Source organism: Malus sylvestris, chromosome 3, assembly GCF_916048215.2.
Source record: "Malus sylvestris chromosome 3, drMalSylv7.2, whole genome shotgun sequence".
NCBI lineage: Eukaryota > Viridiplantae > Streptophyta > Magnoliopsida > Rosales > Rosaceae > Malus > Malus sylvestris.
In genome coordinates this window covers 32,614,291-32,638,084 of record NC_062262.1, presented here as the reverse complement: position 1 = coordinate 32,638,084, position 23,794 = coordinate 32,614,291, and the positions used below count along the sequence as shown (strand labels likewise).

The 23,794-nt window shown below is 40.3% G+C and overlaps 3 protein-coding genes and 1 pseudogene across 3 annotated transcripts; 3 read left to right on the top strand and 1 right to left on the bottom strand.

The window, feature by feature from the left end:
* The first annotated feature begins 8,157 nt into the window (after positions 1 to 8,157).
* LOC126617366 (uncharacterized) lies at positions 8,158 to 8,826 on the top strand (annotated as a pseudogene).
* Positions 8,827 to 8,877: 51 nt separating this feature from the next.
* On the top strand, positions 8,878 to 9,198 carry LOC126617369 (non-specific lipid transfer protein GPI-anchored 31-like). The gene has a single exon (XM_050285426.1). The coding sequence runs from the start codon at positions 8,878 to 8,880 to the stop codon at positions 9,196 to 9,198; it is 321 nt and encodes a 106-aa protein (XP_050141383.1).
* Positions 9,199 to 14,851: 5,653 nt separating this feature from the next.
* Positions 14,852 to 19,974, top strand: LOC126617356 (mitogen-activated protein kinase 19-like). The gene is made up of 10 exons (XM_050285404.1): positions 14,852 to 15,399; positions 16,334 to 16,742; positions 16,972 to 17,099; positions 17,213 to 17,272; positions 17,781 to 17,930; positions 18,082 to 18,234; positions 18,350 to 18,561; positions 18,654 to 18,755; positions 18,870 to 19,030; positions 19,391 to 19,974. Exons 1-10 carry the CDS (start codon positions 15,373 to 15,375, stop codon positions 19,819 to 19,821), a joined length of 1,833 nt encoding a protein of 610 aa, XP_050141361.1. The 5' UTR covers positions 14,852 to 15,372; the 3' UTR covers positions 19,822 to 19,974.
* A 193-nt stretch (positions 19,975 to 20,167) lies between these two features.
* LOC126617360 (protein SRG1-like) lies at positions 20,168 to 23,419 on the bottom strand. Its single transcript, XM_050285410.1, has 4 exons — positions 22,955 to 23,419; positions 21,900 to 22,147; positions 20,833 to 21,157; positions 20,168 to 20,651 (listed from the first exon to the last, which is right to left on the bottom strand). Exons 1-4 carry the CDS (start codon positions 23,264 to 23,266, stop codon positions 20,391 to 20,393), a joined length of 1,146 nt encoding a protein of 381 aa, XP_050141367.1. The 5' UTR covers positions 23,267 to 23,419; the 3' UTR covers positions 20,168 to 20,390.
* Between the last annotated feature and the right edge of the window lie 375 nt (positions 23,420 to 23,794).

The window sequence follows — 23,794 nt, the reverse complement described above, 5'->3', positions numbered from 1 at the left end:
CACAATGGTGCCTTCAACGTCCTCGATCGGTCACGATTCAATGGGTTTTGGGTTTGAGTTCGTACGGAAGAGAAGAGAGAGAGATAGAGAGAGTCCGAGGGACAGAGAGAGAACACGAGAGGGAAGAGAGAGAAAGGAGAAGTGATATGTGTGGTCCAAACTAATCAACACCCAATCAAAACCAAAGTTTCTTAGTTCCTAAGTGGTTCCAAAAACTTAGGAAAATTCAAATAATTTCATTTCAAAACAAATCACACACCACACTTCTTAATGTCCAAGGGTAATCTAGTCTTTTCACATTAGCGATAAATATTTCTTGGGACGGGCTATGACATTGTAGGTGGCATTAGTTTTTGCTTTTTTCAAATCTATGAAATTAAAGATAAATTGCTCTTTAAAAATTTAAAATTACAAGAATCAAAAGGAGTTAAAATAATTCAACAAATATTAATTTTGAATGAATTTAAAATTTTCAACTTTAGAAAAAAAATAACAAAACTTCATGTTAGTGGGTGGTTTATGTTTAAATTCTTATTTATTTTCAAAAATATTTTTAATATAAATTGTATAAATAGAAAAAACTTGAGTTTCTTAAATAAAAAAATACAAAGGCCAATTGTCACATGCCTACATGTGTGACAAGAGGCTAGTGAAATTAATGGCCTCAATATGTACAAATGCATTTTTTTTCTTTTGCTTTTGAAAATAACCTAAAAAATAACAAAAACCAGAATAATCATAACTTTGTAATCATTTTTCTTTCAACTTCCCAGCCTTTCTATTTCTATTGAATGTTTAAGCAACTATCACTTGGTCCTGAAGATTGGAATTTGAGGTAACCATAACTTTGACTTTAAATTTTCTTTTTCAATAATTTATTTTTAAACTAGGTTATTCTAAAATTTGATTCGCTAGTGTGTGTTGATTTTAGAAAGAACGCAAGAGAACCACTTGGCGTTGTTGAGTTATTATATTCGTCAATCAAGTTTTATTGTTTTTTACTCTCTTGATCATCAAGTTTTATTGCTCTTCACTCTCAATCTCTTGACTGCAAACACTTAGTGCATTTGCGTCTAAAGACATGTGACATGTAATATTAAGTAATGTTAGTATCTCTTTTCTTTTGATATGAATTTTTAATGATATTCGATGAAGAAATAGACTTTTAATGTAATTAGCGATTTTTTTTTACTACATACCAATATACAAAGAGTTGGAGATCTGAGAATTTTAGGGCCCCACTTTGAAGACTCGCCTAAGGTCCCCAAATTCTCAGGGTCGGCCCTGGTATGCCCATGGGATCATCACTACACCAACGTGTTTCTTGAGAGAGAGAGAGAGAGGGTGGCACTATTGGTTGTGTAGAGATTCAAGCAGAAACAGCAATGCATGAAAATAACGTGGTCCAGGAAAATCATGTTGCAACTCACGATATATACTAGTCGAAGAGATGGAACAGTAGTTGTACTTGTAGGAACGACGACGTAATCTGCATGGTCCGAATTTGTGGCTATGTACTATGACTTTGGCGGCCAAATTGATGACGCGCGATGAAGAAGATTAAGATATTTTGAGTTGGTGACCTTAATCTTCAGGCAAGTTGACTAGTTCTCATATATAAATATTAGAAGTCAACAGTATTGTTTGTGTTCAACTACTTTTTCCTACATATTTAATTTCTCATATAGAACCAATACAATAACTTTGGTAAAATAACTGTATATATAGTGTACTAATGGCATCCTCATAATGCATATAATGATTGAAGTTTTATTCTCTTGGTCATTTGGTAAACAAAGTGAGACAATATTCAAGGACGGATTCAAAAATAATCTTGGGTGGACAAAATATGACGGCTTATGAGTAGTTGTGGAAAAACACTTTAAAATTAAACGACACTATTATAAATCATAAAGGAAACAACATTACAACTTTCAAAAATGAAAGCTTATATGCTTTTCCAATTTCATCTCGAGAATTAGGATACTCTGACATTGGAGGCCAAAGTCTTGGGTATGCAGGAAGATTAACTAAGATTTCATCCAATTTCATTCTCTTGGAAGATTCATTACTTGGATTAGTTTGGTTGTGATGGTGGTGGTGGTGGTGATGGTTTCTTACCCTTAGTTATATTCAAATACCTCTCCTCGTCAATTAACCGATCATAATTCAAATTCCCAATTAACTAATCAACAAATTAAAATTAATAATCAAGGTTAAACATCACAAAATCACAACTAACATAAACCCAATTCATAATAATCACCAACTCACCATCCTAAACTTAAGCAATAATGGGAATTAAAACAAAAATGGAAATACATATTGGAACTAAGAAATTGAAAATTTAGGTTAAAAATACATGCTTGTTCTTCTCTATATTTTCTTGTTGGTGGACGGATCTTAGCAATGGTGGAGAGATTAAAAAAGGAAGTGGAGCTGAATAATTTTGAGTCTTCAAGAGTGAACGACGTGAAATAGCGTGTGCATGGAGGAAATAGGAGAAAAATGGCTGCTGACATCACGAAGGGATCTCTCAAATCCCTGAAAAAACGACATGTAGTTTTTTCTTTCTTTGAGCTACACATCGTTTTTCTTTTACTTAAGTTAAGGACTAAAACAGCGTCATTTTGAAGAGTACATATGCTGATTTAATTTGATGTCGAACTTTTTTCTTTTGAAATCAATGTTGTCAATTTTGATTTTCTATTTCGTTTCATCCTTTGGTAATGACAAAAAAGGAAAGGTTTAGATCACAAGATGACTTGTGGAATGACCAAAGCAAATATTTAGGGCAAATAGCAAGTGACATTTGTAGACATCGAAATTTCGTAAATAAATGTTGACCGGTAAATCAAAGTGTCAACGCTCATGTATTACATAAATTTTACACGTAGCGTGTGACTCAACGAAAATTGAAATGAGTTGGAAAAGTCATCAAATAGGACACGTGTCAACACCTGGCAGAAACGACTTATTTCATCTGGGATATTATATTCAAAAATTAGGCCTTGGAAAATTCTATAAATACAAGCCTATTTCATTCATTTTAAGGGAACCAAAATCATTAAGCAAGCTCTGAAGCTCTGAAACTCCGAAGCTCTCAAGCATCCAGGTTCCCGAAGAATCAAGAAAGCTCTCTTAGTTCTTCGTTCATCCTAAGATCAAGCCCCAACGGCCCTTTGGATCAACAATCATCCACCAATTCAAGATCAAGCCCCGACGGCCCCTTGAAGAAAGTGTTCTTCGTTCTTCGTTCATCGTTCTTCCAAGATCAAGCCCCGACGGCCCTTGGATCAACAATCATCCACCTTCAAGCCCAAGCCTCGACGGCCCCTTGAAGAAAGCGTTCATCGTTCATCAACTGTTCATCCTCAAGGATCAAGCCCCAACGGCCCCTTTGGATCGACAACATCATCGAATCCGCTCATCCGCTGTTCATCAAGCCCAAGCCTCGACGGCCCTTGAAGAAAACACCATCGTTCATCATCTGTTCATCCAAGATCAAGCCCCAACGGCCCCTTGGATCAACAACGTCGACAAATCCATACATCCAACCGTTCTTCAAGATTAAGCCCAAAAGCACTTGAAGATCTGTTCATCACCGTTTCTTCAAGATCAAGCCCAAAAGCCCTTGAAGATCCGCTCAAATCCACCTTCAAAGATCAAGCCCACGGCCCTTTGAAGAAACTTCCAACTGTTCATCCAAGATTAAGCCTCGACGGCCCTTGGATCAACGAAACACTCACCAATCAACACCTTACGGAGATCGAATCAGAGGATCAAATTAGAGAGAGATTGTAACCCAAAATCATCAAATACTTAATATTTGTTTGTGCGCGTCGTTTCTTGTCTCTTTCGTTTCAGGAATTTTCCGTGTTCACAAATTGGCACGCCCAGTGGGACCATCTCTGCCTCTCATCTCTTTCTCCGTTCAAGAAATTCAAGCGCACTTCCAAAATTAATGGCATCAAGGAAGGCTCAAACTGTTCCCGCAACCGACGTAAAGAACAAAAGCGTCCTCGTCGCAACTGGTGTCACTTTAGGCATCACGACTCGAAGCATGGCAAGAGCTACTTCTGCCGCCTCTTTCACCTCTGCATCAACTATGCCAAGGGAACAAAAGCACCCAAGGCACGAGCCTTTGATCACCTTAGCCTCGCTAAGGGCACCAAGGGGGGAAAGCCCAAGGAAATACTCCGAATCCATGCTCTCCGATGCCGATTCAAGCGACGGTTCAGCCATGCAAGTCATGACCATTGGAGCAACTTCAATCGATGAGCAGCTGGCTCAAATGAATGAAGCAATCGCAAGGCTAACCCGAACTGTGGAAGAAAAAGACTTGCAAATCGCTGCACTCGTCAGCCGACTGGAGCCACAGGACGACGAGAACCCTAACCCAGAAGATGAGCCTCAGGTGGAGAAAAACGATGCGAAGCCCGAGCCAGATCAAGCAGCGGCACTAATGGGATCTCTTTCTATCCAGCAGCTGCAAGAGATGATCACCAACACCATCAAGGCACAGTACGAAGGGAGCTTAAATACCTCCGAGTTGTACTCAAAGCCGTATTCAAAGAAGATCGACGCCTTAAGGATGCCGAGGGGCTATCAACCGCCGAAGTTTATGCAATTTGACGGAAAGGGAAACCCGAAGCAACATGTCGCACATTTCGTGGAAACCTGCAACAATGCAGGGACGGAGGGAGATTACCTCGCCAAGCAGTTTGTGCGCTCGTTAAAAGGAAACGCCTTTGAGTGGTACACGGACCTGGAGCCCGAGTCCATCAACAGCTGGGAGCAGTTAGAGCGAGAATTCCTCAACCGCTTCTATAGCACCCGCCGCACTGTGAGCATGCTAGAGCTAACGAGCACAAAGCAGTGGAATGACGAGCCAGTCATTGACTACATCAACAGATGGCGCACTCTAAGCCTCGACTGCAAAGATAGGCTCTCGGAGACCTCTTCAATTGAGATGTGCATCCAGGGCATGCAATGGGGTTTGCAATACATTCTTCAAGGCATCAAACCACGGACCTTCGAAGAGCTAGCCACTCGCGCCCATGACATGGAGCTAAGCATCGCCCATCATGGGAAGAAGGAACCGATCGCCAACTACAAGAACGACAAAGTTCTTGAGACAAAGGTGGAGAAGGCTACGTGGAAATCCACAAAGGAAGCAATGACAGTCAACAAAGCTCCCGTCAAAATCCCTACACGAGGCAAGGCGATTCAAACCAAAGCTTTTCGTGATCAAGAGATGCGTAGACGTACTTTGAAGGAGCTTGAGGAGAAGATTTATCCATTCCCCGACTCTGATGTAGTTGCCATGCTGGATGACTTGTTGGACAAGAAGGTGATCAGTTTGCCTGAGTGCAGACGGCCGGAAGAGATGAATCATACCGACAACCCAAGATACTGTAAATTCCACCGCTTCATCAGTCATCCAACGGAAAAGTGCTTCGTACTGAAAGATCTCATCTTGAAGCTAGCACAGCAAGGGGAAATCGAGCTTGACCTCGAAGACACGGTTGCGGCACACACTACTACTATCGTGTTTGAATCACTCGATCCTGTGCATATCCGAAGCATGCATGACCATTCCTGTCAATGTTCAAGTCACATGACACCTCCTACACAACCATCACCAGGGGCAAGCAACCAAGATGCATCTACTGGTGATAAGAAAGGGTGGACATCGGTGACCTACAAAATGAGGAAGCCAAGACCACAAGCCACAAGGCCAAAAGAGGAGCCTAAACCCACCCCTCGAACTTCAGTCTTCGAAAGGCTGAATTATTCAAAACCTAGAATTGCAGCACTTGATCGCATCAGTGGTCGAGACCAAACTTTCGTCTTCAAAAGGCTTGAGACGCCAACACCGCAAAGATCAGTCTTTGAAAGGTTATCAAAACCCAAGAAACAAAGAGGCACAGCTAGATCTCTTCCGCAACGGTCGGCTTTAGACAGATTTGAAGAAACTAAGAAGCCTTCTAGAAACAGGAAGACAACGCCAAAGGGAGAGAAGCTCGACAGTCTAGCAGGAAAAGACGATGTTCAAAGCTTGATTCCTTCAAGGATGAAACGCCAAGCAACTTTAGAAGTCGACACAAAAGGACCACTGAAGGTAAGGAGGCGCACCATCATCTACACCGGCCAATCTTCACGGCAACAAACCCAAGAGGACCACACTGAAGAGAAGGCTCAAGAAGACAAAGAAGAAGAAATCCTGGAAAAAGACGTCACTTCCGGCTCTGTCAACTCAAAATTTTCACCTCAATTGCTGGGGGCATGCTCCAAAAACATGCCAGTCAAGCCGAGTGAAGTTGAAGGATGGACTTATGTCACGCCGAAGAAATTGCACAAGAAGCATATGTCTTCTCCACAAGCTCACCAATGGGAAAGGGGGCAAAACAGCTCATGTTCACCTCTAGAACAATGTGAAAGTGTTGGAGATAATGAAACTTTGACACGAAGATCATCCATCCCCATCACGATGCGTGACATCTTCCCAGAAGACTTCTTCAACTACTCAGTCAAGGCTCCTTGCTACGAAGATTGCGAGGAACAACTCTCTCAGATCGCTTGACGAACCAAAGCTCCTTGTCCGCACGAGCCTAAACTGTAGGACACGAAGCTCCTCGCCTGCACGAGCCTAAACTGCATGGCACAACGCTCCTGGTCTGCACGAGCTGAAACTGCAAACAAACAAAAAAAATGTATTTGAACTACGTCATGACTTGATCCCTCCTCAATCGAGGGTACGTAGGCAACTTGAAACTTCAAAACTTCAAGTACAGTCACATCATCAATAAAAACACAAACACTTTGAAGAATAAAGAGCAAATCCAAAATACGGATACTTTATTTCTTTAAAGGAATGAGATGGCAGGCGGCATGGTCGGTGTGCACGGCGACGGCACCTCCGAGGAAAGTTGCAACAAAAGGCACTACACAGCATAAACTCGCCGCAGTCTTTTGCATAACCCCACACGGTAAAAGTGACGTACTGGAACGAGCTCCAAGCAGCAACAACAGTGCATTCTGGCCACCATGCTTCAAACGACGAAGAAACTTCAATGACCGCCGTCAAACGACTAGCCGGTCATGAAGCTCGACGTTTTACATTCTGCCTCAAGCTCCAAGCGGCAAGGGCAAGTAGCAAGGCCGTCAACACCAGCTTCGTCACTCTGGCCACCATGCTTCAAATGACGAAGAAACTTCAATAACCGCCGTCAAACGACTAGCCAGTCATGAAGCTCGACGCTTTACATTCTGCCTCAAGCTCCAAGGGGCAAGGGCAAGTAGCAAGGCCGTCAACACCAGCTTCGTCACTTTGGCCACCATGCTTTAAATGACGAAGAAACTTCAATAACCGCCGTCAAACGACTAGCCGGTCATGAAGCTCGACGCTTTACATTCTGCCTCAAGCTCCAAGCGGCAAGGGCAAGTAGCAAGGCCGTCAACACCAGCTTCGTCACTCTGGCCACCATGCTCCAATCGACGAAGAGACTTCAATGACCGCCGTCAAACGACTAGCCGATCATGAAGCTTGCCACCTTACATTCTGCCTCGAGCGCTACATAGCAAATCCCTGCTGAAGTCTCTTGCACAACCCCACACGGTAAAAGTGACGCGCTGAAAGGCATATATATATATATATATATGTATATATGTGTGTGTTATGTTAGATAAGTAAATACATATGTTAGAATGTGTTATGTTAAATAAGTAAATACATATGTCATAATGTGTACTATTTAAAAAAAAAATGAATGAAACAGTTTCTTCAACAAAAAAAAAATAAAAAAATATATAATAAATAAATAAATATATATATATATAAGTTCCATTCTCAGCCCACAGCGCGTGGATCCAAGCCCGTGCAGCCCAGGCCCTTATCGAAGCCCAAAGAGATCCTGCACCATACCTCTGCTGCCCCAATCCACCACAACAATGTTTTTTTGGGCCAACAATGGTTTAGATATCGCCGTCAGGCTCTTGAAGCCCATCAAGCACGGGTCTCTTCCTCCCTTCCGCCTGCAACAGCAAGGACCATGCCCAAATCTCCATGGTTTCTCCCAGAGAGAGCACGACATCCCCACGCTTCATCTGAAAAAAAACTCTCCTCTCTCTCTTGCGATTGGTATTATTTCAAACATGGAGGACCACACCTCAAAGAACAAGAAGCGGGTCCGAGACAACTCGGACGACTCGGCCGAGGTGAAGCGGCTCAGGGAAGACCTTCTGGGTTTTTCTCGACGACTCGGACGCCGATCCCACGACTCAGGACCTCGACTCCGTCATGAGAGCTTCGAGGAAGAGATAGCTGCCGCAACAAATTCTTGTCAGTCGTCGCCACGTCCGGCATCGGATACGGAGCAAGAGTCGGAGACCGATCCAGCTTCGGTGCTGGTGGTTGACCTGACGTCAGAGTCCGGCGAGTCAAATCCTGACCTTGGATACCTGCTAGAAGCTTCGGACGACGAGCTGGGCCTGCCTCCGTCGGAGAACTTCAGCGACGAGGCGGCGAAGCGCAGGAATCCCTTGCAGCAGCTTTTGTGCACGGAGCAAACCAAACAAACTCCTCACCCGACGCCTCAATCTCGACATATCTGCTCTCCGCGAGCTCGACCGACTCGTCCGCACACCCACACCCCACACGCGAACCGGGTCCAATGGAATGAGTCTGTTTCGATCTGCACCTGGCCTGGAGTCATCTGCAATGGCGAACACGACTGCAATAATCTCTCCGCGAAGTCTGTTGTCTCACCAACCCACTTCCTACTTGGTGCCATCATTCCTTCTTGAGTTATCACAATCCCACAAAAAAAAAAAAAAAAAAAAAAAAAAAAAAAAAAAAAAAAAAAAAAAAAAAAAATGGGAGCAGCAACGAGGGTTTGGATGAGCACTGTGGTGATGGTGATGGCGGTGCTGTCGTTTGGACTTGGGGACTGCCCGGCGCCGGTTCCTGCGGTGGACTGCTCGAGCCTGATCTTGAACATGGCGGACTGCTTGTCATTTGTGTCGAATGGGAACACGGACACGAAGCTGGCAGAGACTTGCTGCAGCGGCCTCAAGACTGTGCTCAAAGCCGACGCTTCCTGCCTCTGTGAGACCTTCAAAAGCAGTGCTCAACTCGGCGTCGTCTTGAACATCACCAAGGGCACCGCCCTCCCCGCCGCTAAAGTCAACCATTAGTGAACATGCTACGGTAGTGCAGTGAAGATCACCGAAATTTATACAAAAAAAAAAAAAAAAAAAAAAAAGGAGAATGGAATCTTACGGTGCTGGCACCACGTGAAAAAAGGAGAATGGCATGAGCACCATTCTGAAAAGAGAAAAAAGTGGTGGATCAGCTACACGTGAAAAAAAAGAAGAAAGAAGGAATTAAAAATAAAAAATAAAAAAAAGGGGTTTCATGGTGCGTCTGGCACCATGTGCAGAAAAAGAAAGAAAAAAAAAAATATATATATATATATATATATATTTATTTAAAAAAAAAAATTTAAAAAAAAAATTTAAAAAAAAAAAAAAAAAAAAAAGAGAAAAGAAAAGAAAAGAAAATGAAGTTATGATAATGCGGTGTGTATGTACATAATATATGTATGTATATAGCAACAAAAAAAAAATGCATCGAGAGAAATAAAGTCCATTTTATTATTATTTTTTTTTTTTTTTTCTGGAAATTTTACACAAATTTGCATTATGCATACCTTAAAAAAAAAAATAAAAAAATAAAAATAAAAATCAAATCAAATTTACAAGAGGGGATATTCAAGGACGATCAGGTGGCGCCTCACAACTCGGCAGAGCTCCAGGAAGAGAAGGCGTCGGAGGTTGGCTGTTTGAAGCCTCAGCAGTCGGTACAGCCCCAGAAGACGAAGGTAAATGCTGCTGGAACAAACCCACAAACCTCCGATGATCAAGTAAAATCTGACCATCAGATTCCTGCATCTGGTCAATTTTCCTCTTCATGTTTGTGGCATAGTTGTGTGCAAGCTTGTGCAACTGTTTATTCTCCTGCTTGAGCCCTCTAATCTCCTGTTTGAGACTCATCACTTCAGCCGCCAATGATTCAACTTGACGGGTTCGAGCAAATAGGCGTTGGGCCATATTAGACACAGAACCTGCACACTGCACACTGAGAGCCAGAGAATCCTTAACAGCCAACTCATCAGACCGTTTGGAAAGTAGTCTGTTATCTCTGGGAGTGACAAGGTTCCGGGCCACCACCGCAGCGGTCATATCATTTTTCATCACCGAATCCCCAACGGTAAGAGGACCAGTAGGGGATATGAAGGATGGGCGCCATATGTTGTCTGGAGAAGGCGGGACTGACTCTTCACCAAGATTCAAGTCAAAACGACGGTCGGAGGGTCCAGACATTTTCAAAGTGTTGAAGGAAGAAGAGATCGGACAAATCAAGATCTTAGAAGTACAAGAGGGGAGTTTTCACAAGCGAAGTGTGCTTTGAAACGAACTGCGTGCCTCTATAAAATCAACACTCGACGGCATTTCAGAGATCGAAGAGGTGAGCTCAGAGTTCGAAAATGCCGATTCAAAAATCGAAGAGGCAAGCTCAGAAATCGGAGAAGCATCTTGCTTTTCCAGACGCGTTAGCACCCGTCACATGCAAACTCAGATTTGCGGAAATCACGGGCAATTTGTTAAAGCGCCAATCCCAGATATCGAAGAGGCGCTAGTCTTTTTCAGCCTCGTCAGCACCCGTCACGCGCAAACTCAGCTTTGCGGAAATCACGGGTAATTTGTCGAAGCGCCGATCCCAGATATCGAAGAGGCGCCAGTCTTTTTCAGCCGCGTCATCACCTGTCATATGCACATTCAACTTTGCGCAAATCACGGGCAATTTGTCAAAGATTTTCAGTGAAGGAGAAAGCACGTGAAGTTTACTGTTCAATCACGCGTTAGTTGCCGACACGAGTGAAAGAATAATACCTCTACAGGTATTAAGGGACCTCCTATAACTGTCCACCTTCACCTTCCATAGCAAGGCAGACATACAGAGCCTTTCTTCATCTCCAAAAATGCTTTCCCAACGAAACCTCTCGAGTCATTCAGTGTTCCTTATTCCTTGGGGTACCTCTGCAAGCCAATGACTCCAAAGCAAAAGTATCTCATATCACCAGGGTAGAAAGCAAGAGTATCTCATATCATGCGTTCTCCCTGTCCTTTCCTTTGTCCTTGTTCTTACCTACAAAGACAAGGATAAAGAAAACAATATGTCGGAACTTCCACTCAAACTCGGGTAAGGAACCGACTGCTTGGAACCCTTCCCTGATTGCCTACCTAGCACTGCTCTCGAGTACTCGTTTCCCACTGCTGCTGTACTTCCAAAGAAGTTGCCCCATCTGCCTGGAGAACAGATAATGCAAGTGAAAATGATACCTTGCAGCATGTGGAGACAAGGTGCAGAAGGAACAAGCAGAGAAGAATGCAGTCTGCACAGTCAACTCAGGAGAAGGAGTCCGAGCTGAAGAACTCGAGAAGCTGCCATATCTGCCCGAAGAAACAAGCAGAGAAGAATGCAGCATGCTCAGTCAACTCGGCGGAAAGAGTCTGAGATGAAGAACTCGAGAAGATGCCACATCTGCCTGAGGAACAGATAAAGGAAATGAAGATGATACCTTGAAGCATGTGGAGACAAGTGCAACCAAGCACGTGCCGATTCATCCGCTACTTCTTCAAAAGCAAGAGTATCTCATATCATCAAAGTTGCAATCACTCTGACGGTGAATTCGTTTTGACCCTCAAATTCTTGGGTCGACTTACTAGGCGTTGTAGGCTGCACGTGCCGATTCACCACCCTTGAATCAAATCCTTAAAGATCAAGTCACCAACTAGAAGAAAAGCCCATCAATCTTGAAGATCATACCGTTGACCAAACTGCTCAGGTGTGAATTAGAAAGATTGAACAGAGCAACAAGTCGTCACCTTCACCTAGTGCCTGCTTGTCATGTGTTCAAGTCAACCTTCAAGGATCAAGCCCTAACGGCCCTTGAAGAAGTTTCCAACCAAATTCAAGATCAAGCCTTGACGGCCCTTGAGGAAATCACAAGTCCGATTCAAGATTAAGTGTCTACCACCCTTGAATCAAAACCTAGTTCAAGAATAAGCTGTGGAAAATCAACAATTGGAGGAATCCAGAAAATCTTCCAACCCAGTTCAAGATCAAAGCTGTGGAAAGTCAACAAGCGCAACAAAATACGTACCGATTCATCCATTACCAAAGCCAAAGATCATCTACCACATGAAGCTCCTTGTGGCCCAATTTCAACCTTCAAGATCAAGCCTCGACGGCCCTTGAAGAAATTTCAAACAAAAGTTCAAGAACAAGCCTCAACGGCCCTTGAAGAAATCTCAAGCCCAATTCAAGATCAAGCCTCAACGGCCCTTGAAACAATCTCCAGCCCAATTCAAGATCAAGCCTCGATGGCCCTTGGATCGACATCTACAGTAAGGGACTTCAAAAACGCATCTCCTACACGTGACAAGCACATGTATACGACGTGCCTTGAAGTGGGGGCATTTGTAGACATCGAAATTTCGTAAATAAATGTTGACCGGTAAATCAAAGTGTCAACGCTCATGTATTACATAAATTTTACACGTAGCGTGTGACTCAACGAAAATTGAAATGAGTTGGAAAAGTCATCAAATAGGACACGTGTCAACACCTGGCAGAAACGACTTATTTCATCTGGGATATTATATTCAAAAATTAGGCCTTGGAAAATTCTATAAATACAAGCCTATTTCATTCATTTTAAGGGAACCAAAATCATTAAGCAAGCTCTGAAGCTCTGAAACTCCGAAGCTCTCAAGCATCCAGGTTCCCGAAGAATCAAGAAAGCTCTCTTAGTTCTTCGTTCATCCTAAGATCAAGCCCCAACGGCCCTTTGGATCAACAATCATCCACCAATTCAAGATCAAGCCCCGACGGCCCCTTGAAGAAAGTGTTCTTCGTTCTTCGTTCATCGTTCTTCCAAGATCAAGCCCCGACGGCCCTTGGATCAACAATCATCCACCTTCAAGCCCAAGCCTCGACGGCCCCTTGAAGAAAGCGTTCATCGTTCATCAACTGTTCATCCTCAAGGATCAAGCCCCAACGGCCCCTTTGGATCGACAACATCATCGAATCCGCTCATCCGCTGTTCATCAAGCCCAAGCCTCGACGGCCCTTGAAGAAAACACCATCGTTCATCATCTGTTCATCCAAGATCAAGCCCCAACGGCCCCTTGGATCAACAACGTCGACAAATCCATACATCCAACCGTTCTTCAAGATTAAGCCCAAAAGCACTTGAAGATCTGTTCATCACCGTTTCTTCAAGATCAAGCCCAAAAGCCCTTGAAGATCCGCTCAAATCCACCTTCAAAGATCAAGCCCACGGCCCTTTGAAGAAACTTCCAACTGTTCATCCAAGATTAAGCCTCGACGGCCCTTGGATCAACGAAACACTCACCAATCAACACCTTACGGAGATCGAATCAGAGGATCAAATTAGAGAGAGATTGTAACCCAAAATCATCAAATACTTAATATTTGTTTGTGCGCGTCGTTTCTTGTCTCTTTCGTTTCAGGAATTTTCCGTGTTCACAACATTTTGCCACAGTAATAAAAAAAAGTTGAATCCTTACATAATCATGTGAATCTGAATCCTATCAGTAACTAATTTAGCATCTAATATAACAAAATGACTTTTTTTATTAGCACCCCACATATTGTTGAATGCACCCTACAAAAAATTTAATATTAAATTACTTATTTATTATACTATACAATGACAATTTCGACCTTATTAAGTTTAAAAAAAAAAAATTCCAAGTGAATAAAACTTCTCACCCTCCATTGTTGAACAAAATTCTAACTAATGAAACTACAAACACATTGATTGAGAAAACCTAACAAAATGTCTATGAATATGCCAATGCTATTGATCACTTTGACTGCAAGAAATTATTTTCTCTCCAACCACACATTTTATCACATCCCGGCATTTACTATGTCGAAAAACATCAGAACTTATGCCTTTGAACCAACTCTGTGAATTGCAATGTTAATAGCTTGAAACTTTCAATAATTCTTTTTTATTTTTTATTTTTTTTGTTATAGAAAAGTTACATAAGATCTTGAGTTTGAATAATTCTTGAGTTTGGAAGTGACATAAGATTTTTCAATCTGCACAAAGATAAAAAAATTTAAGATAAGTGTTAGCGTCCAAATCGGTTAATGATAATATGCTCTCAAGCTGGAAATGAAAAACAAGTCAATCACATAAGTAATTAGCCTAGGAACAACATGGTATCTAGATTCAATCCATCAAAATTAAAAATGAGTATTATAAAATTTGAAGAAATTGGGGTGTATATAGAAATATAATGTGTGTTTTGAGAATGTGGGGTGTGAGAGTATTATGGAGAGGTATGTGGGGTATATAAAGATAATTTTTAATTGAAAAATTAAGTATGAAGTATATTAAGTATGTGAGATTTATTCAACAATTTGTAAAGTGTTAATATAATAAGCCTAACAAAATTTATAATTAGACGAAAAAATAGAATATTTAGGACAAATATTAACTTCATCGTAAAAATAAAAAAGCTCGTAAAAAGTCTCAACACGTGTAAATATAGTTTAGTGGATTCAAATAGGATAAGATGGAATTTATTATTCTCTATGTCTAAACATCCAAAGAGGCATGATATTTGAATGAATTACCAATACGGCCACTGACATATACGCCAGCAGTACACCGTACACACTTTGTAAAGAGATTAATTGGACGGAGAAATTTCAAAATATAAAAAAAATGTCCGTTGTGGTGGATAAAACGAAAAAAATCAAAATTATCAATTAAATCCCCAAAATTTAAGCAAATACGACCATCTCTCTCCGCTCCTTTCTTTGAATTCCCTTCCACTGCTCTCCGATCCGCCACCGCCACTGCCGCCCTACTGGATCTCTCGTTCCCAAAGAGAGCCTAGGGTTTCCAATTTCAAATTTCGAACAATCCTGGGGGTTTGGAAATTGGATTTTTCCAAAGTTTCTAGGGTTTCCGTTTCAGTTTGTTATTGAAATTTCTGAATTTGGGGTTGATTTTGGGATTGCTGGATCTTGGGGAAATTGGGGAATTGAGGGGAGGGTGTGGATTTGGATGAGAGAGGAGGTTGGTGGTGTATTTGTTTGTGCTAGAAAGGACTTTGGCCTCGTCGTTCGGACTGGTGCAAATGTGGATAGTTTAGTTTTCTTCTTGGACTTCTTCATACAAAGATTTTGTATCTAGAACTTTATCAGTCGTCGTTTTCCTTCGAGTTCGAATTTTGTTCGATTACTAGAAGAGCAAGACGAAGATGATGCGTCCTGATCACCAAAATAAGGTATCTTTCTCTCTCTCTGGAATTTTTTGGGCTTTTTCAAGACCTGGGTTGGGGTTATCATCATCCATTTGACTGCTAAGAGAATGTGTTCGGGAATTTGAAAGATATCATTCAAAATTTAATGGATTTATGATTTTCTTTAATATTATTTTATTGGGTTTTGTAAGCCTGAATTTTCACCATATTATCAATGCCTGTAAGACTAATACTAAGCCCAGTTTGGTTTTTTGGTGGCATTTTTTTTTTCCAGTTTCTTGTTTCTTGGGTGAACTGTTCAATTGCTATTTCTATTGTGTTTTCTGTTGATGCTACTGTTTTTGTAGTAATTTTTTGAGCTATTTATCTTGTTTTGGTCACTCTTACAAGCAGAATGGTTTAATTAAAGAATGTGCTTTGGATATTCTTTTTATGTGGTTTTGGTCAGATTGTGTTTTATTTTTTGTTTTCTGTTTCTTTGTTGTGGAACTGCATTTCAAAGCAAGGAATCTAGTCTTTTTATAACTGTACTCCACCATAGCATACTGTTTTACTCTGCTCCCTTTTCTTCTGGCACCTGATTCTATTACTTTGTTGGAGGGCCGTATGAGTATAGTTATCACAATGTATGTCTTTGGTTCCTGTTTGAACAGAAATGGTGTCTTGGTAACTCTTTAACATAACTCTTCAACTGAGATACGTGAATGAAACCTTGACCTGAGGAAGAAGCATTTGTTATGAAATAATTGGTGCTTTTGTGATATATCTTAGGCTGTTTTTTTTTCGGATCATAAAAAATTTGCTGGATTTTTCTGCTTACCACCTAGTCTGTCATAAAACTTATGTTATGACATTGTATTTTGTTGTACAAAAGGAAGTTAGAATTTGTTTGATTTTTGAAATTTATGTGTATAATATATGCACGTGTTTTTCTAAATGTATTCTTTCTATTTTTCAGGAGCTGAAAGAGATGGACTTTTTCACCGAATATGGTGAAGCTAATAGATATAAGATTCTCGAAGTCATAGGGAAGGGAAGTTATGGGGTTGTTTGTGCAGCTATTGACACACATACTGGGGAGAAAGTTGCAATAAAGAAAATACATGATATCTTTGAGCACATCTCTGATGCCTTTAGGATCTTGCGTGAAGTTAAGTTGCTTAGACTTTTAAGACATCCTGATATTGTTGAAATTAAGAGGATCATGTTGCCACCTTCAAAGAAAGAGTTCAAAGATATTTATGTTGTTTTTGAGCTCATGGAGTCAGATCTTCACCAAGTTATCAAGGCTAATGATGACTTGACCCGCGAACACCTTCAATTCTTTCTTTACCAGATGTTACGTGCTTTGAAATATATGCATACAGGTGACTCTCCTGTTTTTCTCATTTATGCTCATTGTTCTTTATTGGTTTTTCCCATAAATTGTTAAATTTCATAAATAATGTGTTTAAATATCGAATGTCTCCATAGTTGTATTAATTCTTCAATGGTAGATATATTCTCATTTTAGTTTTTTATTATTTATGGAAACCCAAGAGTGAATTTCATGATTAGGTCTGCACTATGACCTAAGAATTAGTGTTTTGGTTGCAGCAAATGTGTATCATCGAGATCTTAAGCCAAAAAATATACTGGCAAATGCAAATTGCAAGCTCAAAGTTTGTGATTTTGGACTAGCAAGAGTTGCCTTTAATGATACTCCAACAACAATATTTTGGACAGTGAGTCATTTTCAATCTCCAATTTCCTTTAACAGAATTTTATTACTTGTTAATTGTTTCAATCCTGCGCAATAAATAATGGCATTGATGTTGCTTCTTTGATGCACTTATAGGACTATGTTGCTACAAGATGGTATAGAGCTCCAGAATTATGTGGGTCATTCCTTTCCAAGGTATGCCTTTTCTAACATCAGTGACTTGTGTTCAGATTTCAGAGCCAATGCCAATATAAATAGATCATGCTCCTTTTTTTTTTTTGGAGGTGTTGTTATGATGCTGTATGGTTTGTTATTGACCTTTCTCGTCTCACAGTCTCTTGTGGCGTTGCCTAAATACATTTATTTTCAACTTGTTTTAAAGTGAGTTTACTTTTGAAATAAGAAGTTTGATTGGCAATTTAGAGCCAAATAAGCATTGGAAATTTACTTGGCTTGACATAGATGAAATCATGCATTTATTTCTGTCTGGAGTGTTTTCTCTTCTGAGTGCTTTATAGTAAGCAGTAATACTAGATTATAATAATTCTTGTTCAGGGAGGACTATTGAATTCTCCTGGAAGTTGTATCTGTCAGTCAGGTAATTGAGTCAGGTTATGTCCGTTTCTCTGGAGTGGTTCAAGTGCTTCATGAGCTTTCTAATTCTGGTTCGATGATCTGATTTTTGCTTGCTTCTTGTATGCAGTACACACCTGCAATTGATATATGGAGTATTGGCTGCATCTTTGCCGAGGTATTGACAGGGAAGCCATTGTTTCCGGGTAAAAGCGTTATTCATCAATTAGATTTGATCACTGATCTCCTCGGAACACCTCCGCTCGAGACCATCTCTGGAGTATGTGCCATTTATTCCTCTCTCTCTCTCTCTCTCTCTCTCTCTCTCTCTCTCATTCAGTCTCTCACTCACTCAAAAGCACACATGCATATTGGTGAGTTTGCTGTTTTTTCTCTAGTTACTAATGCTATGGCTATTTCTTTACATTCAGGTTAGAAATGAGAAGGCAAGGAAATACTTGGAAATGCAGAGAAAACCTCCTGTGCCGTTTACACAAAAATTTCCTAAAGCAGATCCTCTAGCACTGCGCCTATTACAAAGGCTATTGGCTTTTGACCCAAAGGATAGACCAACTGCTGAGCAGGTTTGTGCCAGATAAAGATTTACTAAAAATGCATCTAGCAAGTAGATTTGGGGAGCTTGTTCTTCTCTTTGTTTAACAGAGGTGGACTAAAACTTTTTCTCTTTGTTTTACACAGGCACTAGCTGATCCTTACTTCAAGGGTCTAGCCAAAGTTGAGAGAGAACCTTCTTGTCAGCCTATTTCGAAGATGGAATTTGAATTTGAAAGGCGTAGAGTCACAAAGGAGGACATCAGGGAGCTAATTTACCGGGAAATACTAGAATACCATCCTCAGCTACTTAAGGACTACATGAATGGGACTGAAGGCACAAGTTTTATGTATCCGAGGTTGAAATTTTATTTCTTAACAATCCTATCACAGTTTTTCGTCATATAGAGTTTGCTGTTTCCATAATATTTATAATATTTCTTCAATGCAGTGCAATAGGCCAATTCAGAAAGCAGTTTGCTTATCTTGAGGAAAATGGTGGGAAAAGTGGACCGGTTATTCCTCCAGAGAGGAAGCATGTCTCCCTTCCACGGTATGTTATTTTCAAGCTCCTTTTGGTGTTGGTCAATGTTAGTCTTGTGCTATCATCAGGTAAAAATGTTGATTTTGGGATTTTTTCTTTGATTATCGATGTCCTTGTTTTCAGATCCACCGTTCACTCAAGTACAGTCCCCCCTAATGCACAGTCAAATTTGGTCTCGTATGAGAACCGACAGACACAAGAGGCTTCTAGCAGTTTTAGAGTAACGGACACAATTTCTGGAAATGCACCAAAAGTTTCAAGGCCACCACCGAGGGTGCCAACAGGTAATCCACTGCCTTGTAATAATACCTAGCTAATCTTATTTTAAGGTATGCAATTTCAAATTAGAATTGGCAGAATTTATCATGATCTAGTGATGATTTATCAATAACCCAATTTATGCTCTTTCTTTTTCTGCAACACCACTTCTTCTGACACTATTGCCTAACAAGCAGCATGTTCTGGCCCTTCGGAATATGAGTTTCAGAAGCACAAATGACTTTATTTTTGTCATTCGTATGATTTACTAGCCATGTCACGCCCAGGTTCAAATAAAACCCCAGCATGGCATAGCATATAGCATTGGTGCATCTGTTTGTTTTGTTTATGCTCTAGTAGTGTTAATAATTTTCCTTACCCTACAGCAAAACCTGGGCGAGTTGTTGGACCAATTCTTCCATACGAGAATGGCAGAAATGTGAAGGAAATGTATGATCCGAGGATGTTATACAGAAACGCAGTTCCTCCTCAGTCTGTCTCTCCACACTGCTTCTTCAGAATTCATACTGCCAATCAAGACAAGGCTGGAGTGGAGGTGCAGAGGTATGAATCACATGCTAAACTGCAACCCCAACCCGAACAGTGCAACTTAGCAGCAAAGTCTTCTCCGGGCATGGCCATTGAAGTCAATACGAACCCATACTACCCGCCACCCGCCAAAGTAGATCAATTAAACTCGATAGATTCAAAATTACTGCACGCGCAATCTCAGTTTGGTCCTGTAGGTGCCGTAGCTGTAGCTGTAGCTGCAGCTGCTCACCGGAACACTGGAGCTGTTCAGTATGGATTGTCTTGAGTGGGTTCAATATCAAAGAGGGGTGGTAGTCTTCATATTTGAGGAGGGTGGAGTGATTGTATAAAATCCATTTTTTTCCCTTTCCAATTGTGCCTTGTGTAATTATGTGTATGCACTATTGGGTATTAATAATAATCAAGTGTTATTTTCTAATCCTGGATGAACATTGACTAATGGAAGTTTGAGGGCAAAATCTTTGAGTGTTGTCCCAGAAACTTGGTCATGTGATGAGTACTATAGAGTGACGGGTGGAATAGACTAATGATAGAAATCACAAGTAAGCCACTAGGGTTAGTGGATTCACCGGTTGGAGTAGACTGAGTCAAGGGTACGAAACCTTCCAATGTTAAATAAGTAATTAAACTCAACATTTTATTAGTGAAATTACTACTCTAAACTGTACTAAATAGAGGGAGATGGTTTAAACATGGGACACAACGGCCTTGAAAAGGAAGGCCCTACCTCTGTATATGCATGTTATTACAACTTAGGTACTTACTTGGGCATATAGTTATACAACATACACCTTTTTCTTGTCATCAGAAAGTCGCATGTAGTTGAGCAGTTCTCTACTGCTCACCATCATGCCTTATCTTCAGTTCATCAAGAAAAGACTTTCCAATAAGCTTACGTTCAAATAAGGCTTTGAAATATTCTTCAACTCCCACCCTTGTATATGCTGCTGGTGTTTGTTCTGTCATCAAGCTAGAGGCCGGGCCAATTTCACCACCAAATCTAGGGCTGTGAAATGCGGCGATTGAGAGTCTTTCTTTTACAGAGTTCACAGTTGCACGATGCTCAATGCTACGATACGTCCCATTTGTTAGAATCTGCCATGCATACATGCATATAAGTAAACACTAACCTTACAGTGTAAAATTAGTTTTGAACATGAAATTTATATATATATGATCAATTGTATGAATTTGACTGTGGGATAACATTTTCTTCTATGTATCGATCTAGCAAGATAATATTCAAAAGGTTAAAGTTACCAGTGAATATCATTACCTCTAGAATGTCTCCAATATTCACAACAAATGCATCTGGAAGTGGCTTAATAGGAACCCAAATCCCATCTCTCTTTACTTGGAGACCATCCATTTCATTGACTTGTAGGAGGACGGTGAGGCCTACAGGATCAGAGTGAGGGGTCAGACCGATGACTGCCTCCGGCTGAGGACATGGAGGGTAATAGTTCATCCTCGTCGCTTGCAGTCCATCTTCAAATAACTTGGTCACTTCCTTGGTTTCCATCTGCAAAGCTTTTTCCATGTGTGATAGGATAGTCATGGCTAGGTTTTTCAGTTCCAATGAGTAAGTTTCTAAGGTCTCTCTGCATTATAAAAATATAGGTAAATTATTTGTACTTACATATTATAATAAAATGGGCTCAATATATGCCACAATACATGAAAAATAATTTACCTACAAAATGAAGTAATGGTTTTTATTCAAAATTATCTATTATTGGTACATATGTTATAATAATAAAATGTGCCCAATATAATAATGCATGTAAAATAAATTACCTAGCTACAAAATAAAGGATTATTATTTGATTAAAATATTTGCAAAATACTCGATTAAATTATGGAATAGAAAATTGGATTAATGTCGATGGTTTTTTTAATAGACATTGGTGCCATAATTAGAATTCGACCATGGCGGTCATCATGAATATACACATAGGTACGTAGAGTATAGTACATTGTTGTGAATACATTCTTTGAATATTTAGCGTACCTATGGGTATAGATTCCAAAGATTTAAGACAATTTACCTCATAAAAAGGCCCAATATAAAATTCTAATTCGATACCAGAGCTTAGTAAGGAATTGAATACCTAAATGCCCATAATGCACTGTATTCAGACACAAAAGGTTAATATTTGTTATAATGAAAGTGAGTCTGTATGTGGTACTCACCTGTATCAATGAGATTGTCAACAAATAACGTCAGGTTTTTTTTTTTTTTTTTTAACTAAATAACATTACTCTTCGATATATTCATGCATGCATTCCCGTTCATATTGCACAAAATCACAAACATATATATATTTGAGATAACGAGAGGACCTGAAAGGAGAAGGGAGATTTGGAAATAGGTGAGGCCTCCTCATTTGGACAGGAAGGGTATTCAAGAAGAACATGTCAACCCAATCGAGTTTTTGGTTTTCAGAAATTATAAAGGCTTGTCCAAAACCTTCCACGTCTCCTGGCTGTTGCCAAAACTTTTTCTTCTCTTCCATGGGTAGGTTGAAGAATTCTTGAGTTTCTGTCTTCATTTTCTCCAACAAGGAAGAGCTCACACCATGGTTTACCAACTGTAAAAATATACAGAGTGAATACAACGGCCAAAAACCTACGAATTAGCGAACTCTAAAAAAATTCAGTATGCAGGCAAGGTGAAAAGCATAGGTTAGGCCTATAAACTAACAAGAAGCTAAGTTCATCAAGGAAAAGAAGAACAAAAAACTATAAATCAAATTTTTTTTGTAGCTACTTATTTTATAGCTTAACCCCTAGGCTTCCACAAACTTCCTTCATAGTATTAGAGTAGGTGGTCACGATTGAAGTTCAACGTCCACATGTGTTTTACATCACCAAATTTGTGTTGTCCATGTATTAGGCTTAATCACTCGCCACACATGAGTGAGAATGTTGAGAGTATGAATCCCACAATGAGGAGAGAAGAACCCTTACATGTACTTATAAGTAGTTGACCTGATATTACTACTTGATTTTACTGTGAAGTCTCAACTTTTTTCAGATCAGCCACACAATTGATAACTAAATAATTAACAAGGCAAAGCCATGAATTCCCAAAAGGGTGGGCTGGCTATTTTTCAGATCGACTTCCTTTTTGTTAACATGAATTTCAACCAAAGACAAATCAAGGGGAAGTTTAATATTGAAGTGGACTACTAATTAAGCTTAATTTGAGGTGAATTAAATATATTTAATTACATGATTACATATTAATATTATGTACTAATATTCACATAGCCAATGAAGACTAGATGATACTAGACTACTAAATGACCATCGACAAATTGTTCGAACTCGTGGGCGAAAACAATCAGAACTATTGGATGAAAGATTTAAATGGAAAAAGCTAGTAATTTAATTACCTGGAAGAAACCCCACTCTTTGCAAGCAAAATGGAGCCTGGCTAGTTCAGCTTCAGAATTGGTTGATTCTTGGGAAAGCAATTTATGCATGTCAATGGATGGTATCTGGTCAGCAAGATGCTCAGAATTGATGTTCATGTCATGCTTTTGGTAATTACCATCTTGATGATGAGGCTGTATGTATCTGGGTGGGATTTTGAATATTGGCTTCTTTACTAATTCCTGAACACTAGGAACAAGAAGAGAACCACCGTACATACTCTTCCCGGCAGATGCCTTTTCTTCCATAGTTGGCTTTTGCGTACGCTGCATGTGCTGGGTGTTTTAACTTTTAGATAGGCCCTGGTAAAAAGGGTTTTCCACGAGATTTTCAAGACTCAGTCTAAACCCCTCCTGAAGTTGTCTTCATTTTAGGTTCCTTATCTCTTTCGAGTGTTGAAAGTGGTGTGATGGAACTGGTCATGTTACCAAGAGGCAAACGTACAGTTGGCTGCAGGTGGGTCCTTAAAACACCAAGTTGATGGCTCTATCGAGAGGGCTCGTATTGTGGATATATATATATTATGTCCCTCTCTCTCATTCTTGCCGTGTGTCCTATGATGACGATTGACGATCAATGATGAGGGTGAACCTCCTATAAGCCTTTGCAAAGTTTCTTCTTTCGCTAATGTGAGACTCTTTTATCTTCACATTCTTACACGCCCTCTTATGTGGTGAATTTTCAAATCAAATACATGGACAACATGAATTGGGTGTCGTGGAACATGTGCGTCCTTTGAGTTTCACACGTGGGCTAACTTGCTCTGATATCATGAATAAAGTTGGGATTCCACCATAAAA

What these genes read in the sequence shown, in the direction of transcription:
- LOC126617356 (XM_050285404.1), top strand. Translation starts at nt 15,373, where the DNA reads ATGATGCGTCCTGATCACCAAAATAAG. An exon ending in TTTGAAATATATGCATACAG is followed by an intron (nt 16,743 to 16,971) that starts GTGACTCTCCTG and finishes TTTTGGTTGCAG; the next exon opens with CAAATGTGTATCATCGAGAT. An exon ending in ACAAGTTTTATGTATCCGAG is followed by an intron (nt 18,562 to 18,653) that starts GTTGAAATTTTA and finishes TCTTCAATGCAG; the next exon opens with TGCAATAGGCCAATTCAGAA.
- LOC126617369 (XM_050285426.1), top strand. Translation starts at nt 8,878, where the DNA reads ATGGGAGCAGCAACGAGGGTTTGGATGAGCACTGTGGTGATGGTGATG.
- LOC126617360 (XM_050285410.1), bottom strand. Translation starts at nt 23,266, where the DNA reads ATGCAGCGTACGCAAAAGCCAACTATGGAAGAAAAGGCATCTGCCGGG. An exon ending in AATCTCCCTTCTCCTTTCAG is followed by an intron (nt 21,158 to 21,899) that starts GTCCTCTCGTTA and finishes TTTATAATGCAG; the next exon opens with AGAGACCTTAGAAACTTACT. An exon ending in ATATTGGAGACATTCTAGAG is followed by an intron (nt 20,652 to 20,832) that starts GTAATGATATTC and finishes TATGCATGGCAG; the next exon opens with ATTCTAACAAATGGGACGTA.